The 7,984-nt window shown below is 48.1% G+C and overlaps 1 protein-coding gene across 6 annotated transcripts; it reads left to right on the top strand.

Annotated features, from left to right (window-relative positions):
- The first annotated feature begins 2,925 nt into the window (after window positions 1-2,925).
- On the top strand, window positions 2,926-6,877 carry LOC127295200 (uncharacterized). 6 transcript variants are annotated; one of them, XR_011743223.1, is made up of 5 exons: window positions 2,926-3,380; window positions 4,475-4,732; window positions 5,599-5,726; window positions 5,822-5,874; window positions 5,985-6,382. XR_011743223.1 is itself a non-coding variant. In XM_071819003.1 (3 exons), exons 1-3 carry the CDS (start codon window positions 3,166-3,168, stop codon window positions 6,013-6,015), a joined length of 504 nt encoding a protein of 167 aa, XP_071675104.1. In that variant the 5' UTR covers window positions 2,927-3,165; the 3' UTR covers window positions 6,016-6,382. The 6 variants fall into 6 exon arrangements, 3 of the variants coding, with proteins under 3 accessions (XP_071675104.1, XP_071675103.1, XP_051181063.1); XR_011743222.1 differs by adding an exon at window positions 6,545-6,877 and having other exon boundaries at window positions 2,927-3,380; window positions 5,599-5,874; window positions 5,985-6,164; XR_011743221.1 differs by having other exon boundaries at window positions 2,927-3,380; window positions 5,599-5,874.
- Window positions 6,878-7,984: the final 1,107 nt, after the last annotated feature.

Genomic DNA, 7,984 nt, shown 5'->3' with positions numbered 1-7,984 from the left:
AAACTCAAATTGCCAAGTATCGAAATCTTTAACATTAAACTTAGGTGGGTCGCCCTGAATGTTTATATGAGGATGGGGAACCGGTATATCGGGAGATAGGAAAGGCGGAGCCACTCGACTGTAGGTCTCACCTCCACTAGTTCCCCTAGGAGATGCAATGGGAGTTTTAATAGTGGTTAAGTTATCACCATTCAAGGGATTGGTAGAGGAGGGTAATGCCGAAGCATCTCCCTCTTCTAACTCACCCTTGTCCTTTACCTCTACGGTGGGAGCCATGGGAGGGACCAAAGTCAAAAGCTCGGAAATCATTTTTCTCATGCTTTCCATTTGAGCTTCCATGGAGGACCTCAAGGATGTTTCCAACGACTTGAGATCATACATGGAGACCATCTTAGCGGCCCTTCCACAGGCTCGTCGTCCGGCATACTCTTAGGCGGTTAAGCCCGAAATAAGAGCTGAGGCTCTGATACCAATTGAAAGGATCGTATGCCGCACCTAGAGGGGGGGGGGGGGTGAATAGGTGCTAACCAATTTTTAGTTCTTTTTCAATTTAGACTTGACACAAAGGTAAATTCTCTAGATATGCAACTAAGTGAATTACCTATATGACAAGGTTAACAACTAAGCAAGATATAGCTACGCAATATATAGGAGATAGAATAGGATAGAGGTAACCGAGATTGGAGCACGCGGAGACACGAAGATGATTCCCGTAGTTCCCTTCCTTTGCAAGAAGGTACATCTATGTTTGGAGGAGTGTGGTTGCTACGAAAGTCAAACCAACAGCCACGAAGGCTTCACTCAGATCTCCTGTGAGCAACGCCACGAAGGCCTAGCCCACTTCCACTAAGAGATTTCCTCGAGGCGGAAATCGGGCCTTTACAAGGTTCTTGGGGCACACATCCACAACCAAATTGGAGGCTCCCAAATCTGTAACAACATAACAATCAACAACAATACATCAACAACAATCAACTAGGGATCCAAAGAGGAACACTAGCAAGAGGGCCCTCAAGCATATGAGGGGGAAATGTAAATCGCTTCGGTGAGGATGTAGATCGGTGTCTTCTCCTTCAAATCTCCAAAGACCAAGAGCTTTGGTTGGGTGAGGGAGGAGAGCTTGCAAATCTTGAGTTCTTGAGGTGGCTCTAATGGTGATGAAGCTTGGCAGAATATTTCCAATGATTGAGCGAGGAGGAAGGTAGAAGAAGAGGGGTATAAATACCCCCTCTCAAAAACCAGCCGTTGGAGACATTCGAGGGCCGGATAATCCGGCCTGAGTTGGGACCGGATAATCCGGCCCACCGAAAAAATCCGGTCCTGGAGAAAAACCGGCCAATTGTCCGGCCAAAAGTCTGGCCCCATGCCAGGGAAGTACTGAGCCGCGTCGCCTCTGGTCCTTAGCCAAATTTTGGGGGCCGGATATTTTGCAAATATCCGGCCAGGATTATCCGGTGCGAAAAGTCCGAATTTCCGGTCAAAAATCCGGCCAAATGTCCGGGGCAGTACTGAGCCGAAGTGTCTTGAGTCCTTAGACAAATTTTGGGGGCCGGATATTTTGCAAATATCCGGCCCGGATTATCCGGCCTGGTGATTCTGCTACAGCTTCCTTTTGACTCGTTTTTCCACACAAGTCACTCATATACATGTATCTATATAATCCCTGCACCACTTCATCAAACATTAGTGTATCACATACATTGACATCAAACACACAAAACATTATGAGAGATGTTCTTTCAGCTGGCTCCATTAATTTCACCCAATCTAGCTCTAACGATCGAAGCGAGTCCGTGCCGTAGGAACTTGGGCTGCAAGCCCATTTATATCGGATGGAGTGCGGTAGAAATGTGAGTCTTGCTGAGCTGAAAAAGGCTTGGTCGGGTTTGCCTTTTTTCGTCAGACAAAGCGAATAGAGGTTGGGTCGTATCAGAACACCACGATTGTGGAGGTCGGACTTGGCAGCGGAGACCTCGTGGCTCACGACGAGAGGCTCTTAGATACGACGTCAAGCTGCTAGTGGCCAAGACGAGCTTGCTGCTTCGGTTGCGAGCATGGTGGGGCCAGGGTCGATTCCCGCAACTGCTAGCTATGACTGTGGAGGGCTGGTCAATTTGTACGTCCGAGAGCAAGTTTAGGCGGTGACAAACTCCTAGCGGCGGCAGCGAGCTAAAGCTCGATTTGCATGGCGGCGAAAATGAATAGAACAAGTTCGATGCCTGCAGAAGGTACGTCGATTCGTTCACCAACAGCCCCAATTCGGTGACAGCATATATGAATCGTGCTACGATAAAATCAAATCAGGGAAGAGTTTGGGCACTGAAAAAACGTGCCCGAGAGAGGAGGAGGGGAGAGATAAAATGTGCATAATGTTTCAGTCAGTTATCGGTGGCAATGGGATGTAAATTGTAGCCGCTCCCCACTTTTCTATTCTACGAAATCAACTTCATGTATTTATACCAAAAGCTGGAGCAGCTCTAACTTTTCAGAATGGGGGAGACACCGGAGCAAAAAAAAAAAGATTAAAGAGATGAGAGATGGTGGATGACACTTTTTAATAAAAAGTTCTTAATATGCTTTGAAAAACTCACACATACACTCTTTTGGAGATAGAAGGAGTAACAGGGACCAGGGAGACACTCGGCGCAGGTGGGCACGCGTGCATCCATCGGCGTTGTACCACGAAGCATGACTTGCGCTTAGGAAGCAGATCAAGGGTGGACGCACACCTAGACGCAAACGGAAACTCGGATAAAATATATCCGCGAGACGATGCAAACGGACGCTCACGATTATTTTTGACGTTTGAAATGCGTCGCGCCCGCTGAAGCAGATCAAGGCCAGAAAGTGCTGGACGGTAGCGTCAGTCGTATCCCAATCAGCTCGCCTCGGTGATAGACTTTTCATTTTTGACAAGCATCGTTTCGGCGATTCCAAGGACGGGTTTCCTCGTGGTTTCGCGGCACCGCGCAAGGCGCTTCCCCTCTCATATTCCCCGCCACTACAAAATCCCAGGTGGAGAGAAAAGCCACGAGCATAGCATCTACCAAAGCCTGGAACTCGTCTTCCCCGGCCGTTCCCAATCCCACATGCCGTAGCCCGCAGCCCGCAGCCGGTATCGTTTCCAGTTCCAGGAGAGGGGAGGGAAACCCACCCAAGGAGGCCATGCTTCCGGGCGTGGAGCTCGCGCGGCGGCGCCGCGTGCACTACCACGGCGACGTCGTGGGCCTGGGTGGCGGCGACCACCACCCAAAGCTGGGGCCCTCGACGTCGCACGCGGCCACCGGCATGGTCGGACCGGCGCTGGCGGCCCGTAATCGGCTCCAGGAGAAGCTCCGCGGCGCCGCCTCGCGCTCCTCTTCCACCTCATCCTCCTCGAGGTTCGTTCCTCCCCCGACCTTATTACGTTCCTCTCATAAAGAACAGGGAGAATTCTGGATATTATCAACTCATAGGAAAAGGGGCATCGCGTGGTTCTAACCAAATACCGTAGATGGATGGTGTTCCAGAGATTTTTGTCAGGTTTTATTCACGGGCTCATTATATATAGACTTGAATTGGCGAGGCAACCCGTTGTGTTGAATCCGACTGCCAGCGATATGGTATACCCGACTTAGCCGAGCTGTTAGGTTCTTGCACCTCTACGTGTCGCCGGTGCTAAATTCGTTTTTAATTGCACCGTATAGGTACTACGGAGTAGTTCAATCACGTCCCGGCCTTGAGAGAATGCTACTACCAAAAGTAGTTTAGTTACCTGGCCTTGAGAGAGAATGCTAAATTAAGTAAAACGTATTCGTGAATCCTTGCAGGAATTACATCAGTTCACTGAAAATGACATCTGCTTCATGACACGCGCACAGGGCTTTTCTAAAACAGAGAACCCCTGAAGGCTTGTTTGCGTCTACTACTCGTAGCATAAAACACTGGCTGGTTGGATGGCAGCATCTGACGTTCCAGCTTTCTGATACACGACATATGTGGAGAATTATGCTAATCTGCATTCCGATCTTTATTTTGGTTCGATTCGCATGATTCCCAGAATGTACGGCAACAGCATCCACACAAGGATGTTGTGACCCCTACTTTCCAGGTTTTGTGTCCTACGCATCACCGGCATTTGGATTTTGGAGGCGCTGCTATAATTTATTTTTTCTCAGTAGTTTTTAGAGGCGATGCGTCATAGGTGTAGTGTTGTCTAGACTCTAGACATGGATGGAGTGTTGTAATCTCCATCTGCAGTTCATGATGGGGTTCTGATCATGTCAATCGATTGTGAAGAGAGTAACCTTAAACTTGAAGTAATCAAAAGTAGTATACAGGTTTCTGACGGTTCAGTATGCACAGTGCCTTTATGCATCATTTTGTATTGTATTTTACGCCATTCTGAATTGTTTCTAAAAAATAGGCTAAAGCTGCAGACCAGTTTTCAGCCACACTAAGAATTGGCTCCATTCTAATTGCTGAATCAACACAGGTGGGGCTGGAGAACGCGAGAGCGAGATAATGGAGCAAGCTCCAGACAGCACAGCATCCAGCAAGAGCAGCAGCAGCAGGACCTTGCAGTCGCAGCTAGCACGTTCAGGTCCCCCTGTCCGGTTCCAGCGATGACGGCAACTACTAGCCGCCGTGCTGAGATGAGGAGGACGCTGTCCAAAGCCGATGTCTGCGCGGTGTGCCTCGATGAGGTCCGGGAGAGGCATCAGCGGGTGACGAGGCTGCCGTGCTCCCACAGGTACCACTCCGACTGCGTCCTCCCTTGGCTGGCCATCCAACCGGACTGCCCCTGCTGCAGGACCCTCGTGCCTTCAGTGGAAACCCTCTCCTGAAACAGCATGCTGTTTTTTGAAGTGCCATCTTTCTTGGGCTAACATAGCAGGTAGCAGCATGTACTAACTTAACTGAGGACGGAACAGAGTTTTTCCTTTGACCTTTTCTGATCATATTGGAAGTACAGATGATTTGCTAATTAGTAATCAGATGGTTTGCAAAAACTTTGATATGTTGGGATGTTTCTGCCCATGGGAAAATTAGTATGATACCTCTGAGAGTGATATATTTCTGAAAAATGCCGTCAGTTAAGGGACTTAGCATGCTCGAGAGACTTGTCAGTTTCAGCAAAATAAAGTCGGGTTTTAGTTTCAATTTTAAATGCATAAAGATCAAACTCGTCTCCAGCACTTTACTTCGTTGTGTGAATTCTGATTTCTGTATTTGAGCGAACTGTGTTCTGAATAGTTCTGATATTTCGCGGATATAAGAAAACCAGGAAAATCCCTGAAAAAGGAAGTGTACATGCTGCATTAAATATTATGTATTTTCAACTTAAAAAGTTCCATTTTAAATGTTCTCACCAGTTTTTCACTTAACCCTGAATGTGGTACATCTATATAGAAAGTGAAAATTGGTTTTGCACGAAGCGAGCACATGACTGAATTACCAAACCATAGCCTATTATACAACACATTCATAACCATGTCTTTTTTTTTTTGTTGTTGAAACAAGCTTTTCCTACGCTGCAACAACAAGAGATCAACCCACAACTGAAGAGAAATGTTTTGCACATAAGTACTAAGCAATCTCTCATCACTTTTATTGCAGCAACCAAAGCGACTTTGCTAATCGCTTGCACCTGAGCGGGACTACAGACTTGGCTTCCTGAAATCGCATAAACAGTTATATATAAAGGGGCTAGCGGTTCTGGAATTTCTACTGGCACGTCACAAAATGTATATCACTGGACTGCTCTCTGAAAGCGATAACACCCTCCAATTTGGAAAATGCTATTGCTATGCTGTAACTCTAATGAAATCCATTGAAACAGACATTTGGAAGATCAGACTTTAACAAACAAGCAATGTCCTAATGGGTGATCAGGTAGCATAAGATAACCAAAACGGAAAATACAACTTCAGTTTAAAGCACCAAACAAAAATTTGCCCACGGTACTGGCTTGACTTCTTTACCTGTTTGTTATCATGTGTCAGGTTCTCCCCAGATAATTTGAGCATTCTCTAGAAGTGGTCAGAGAGAGATAAAATTATCTGATTACGAGTTGGGTCTTGAGGACATATGCCTTGTTTGGTGACATTTCAGCACTCGAGGGCGCAACGTACAACAGTAACAGCCACAGCTCTTCTACATGCTGCTGCAAAATTTGTGCAGCGGTATGGCTCAAATACTTCTAGACACCATTTGTCATCATCGTTGTTGTCATATCATCATGTTGTGGTTCTATTAGTCCTAACATCATTGAATCATACCACTGCCTAAGCTACCCCAATAGACAAGCTTAGAAAGGGAACCACAAAATAGACTTCCTTTGCTGTTTGCATTACATTTACCTCGTACTAAAAACACATAAAAATAGTGTAACTTTTATTTCTCTGGAACTATGGGCGAAGGAAACAATATTAAGTTATATGACTTCACTAATGTGCCAAATGCAAAATTTATTTGCAACCTCATTACCTTCCCTGAAATCAAATTTGATTCCACTAAAGTTAGTCCTTGGTTACTAAATTTAATATGTAAGGGTCATTTGCAGGTGGTGCTGGTGATGTTGCTATGCACTTGCATGATTTATACGAAATTTGTGATATACAAAATTTCAAGAATGTTGAAAATGATATTACAGAACTTAAGTTATTCTCCTGTGAAGATGTTGCTATGCACTTGCATGATTTATGTGAAATTAGTGATATAAAAAATTTCAAGAATGTTGAAAATGATATTACAGTACTTAAGATATTCTCATTTTTTCTTTACGTGGTAGAGCAAAAGAATGGTTATTATCTTCACCCGCTGGTAGTATCAACTCTTAGGATAACATGAAAGAAGCCTTTATTCAAAAAGATACTATCCAGTTGTCAAGAATTTACAACATAGGAATAAGAGCATCTCTAGCCGCGTCCCTCAAAGCCTTCTCCAAAGGGATTTGGGCGCGCCGGACAAAAAAACGTTCCCAACCACGCGTCTCAAAGCCTCTTTTTGTCCGGCACGGCCCGATAGGTGTCCGGTGTCCCGATCCCGTCCCCGCCCCACAGGGGACGCTCCGGGCACGCCAGACACAACGAAAAGCGAGGCGATGCATGGCGGGACCGACGCGTTAGCGGCTCGGAAGTCTAAAACCCCGTCGCCTACCTTTGGTCAAGCGACGTTAATGACGTCCCAGATTTTCCAGGTGACGCAGGGACGCGTCTCGTCGTGCATGGCCGCGTGGCCGTCCGCGCCAATGTTTATTGCGTCCAACGACCCGCTGCCGCTTTGCCTGCCGCCGCTGGACTTTAAGAGTGCCCTGCGGTTCTTGTTCATCCTAATCTCTCGTCCCAAATCTTCTCCTCGCCGCTCCCAAATCTTCTCCTCGCCGCTCCAAACTCTACCCAATGTCGTCGTCCTCTCGCAAGATCGCCACGACGAACAACTTCGGCCGCGGTAGCCTCACCGTGGTGGAGGCGTGTGCGTTGTACCGCGCGGAATTTATCCCATCCCACCGGACATGCGCCTGCCAAGCAGCGGCGGTTGGAGGATGGCCTTCAATGGCATAGGGATCCCGCCGCCGCCAGGCTCAGAGCGTTGGAGGGACTCCATCAGGGCCCGACGGTCTGCACTCGACGCCGACGAGCGGGCCGATCCGACCTGGGCGGCCACCGGCAACGATGCCTGGTGGGTCGCCTACTTCCAGGCGCAGTACGACATGGAGATGAACATCACCACCGGCCTCGTCGGCCGGCCGAACAGCTGGAACAAGGATGGGCGTGTCCTCTTCTGGGGCGTTCCGGGGCGCACCCTGGAGAACGTCATCGACGGCATCCACAACGGCGCTCCAAGGTTGGAGACGCCGTCCTCACCGCTACCATCTCCCGCAGCGCGCTGGCAGCCGAGGAGGAAGTACTCGTCCTCCTCCAAGTCTTCCTCATCAGGGCTGGCCCGATCGACGCCGTCCTCGTCGCACCGCGCCGCGCCCTACACCGTCCCCAAGCGCGAG

Source organism: Lolium perenne, chromosome 4 (assembly GCF_019359855.2).
Source record: "Lolium perenne isolate Kyuss_39 chromosome 4, Kyuss_2.0, whole genome shotgun sequence".
NCBI classification, from domain to species: domain Eukaryota; kingdom Viridiplantae; phylum Streptophyta; class Magnoliopsida; order Poales; family Poaceae; genus Lolium; species Lolium perenne.
This window is presented reverse-complemented; position numbering and strand designations above follow the sequence as displayed.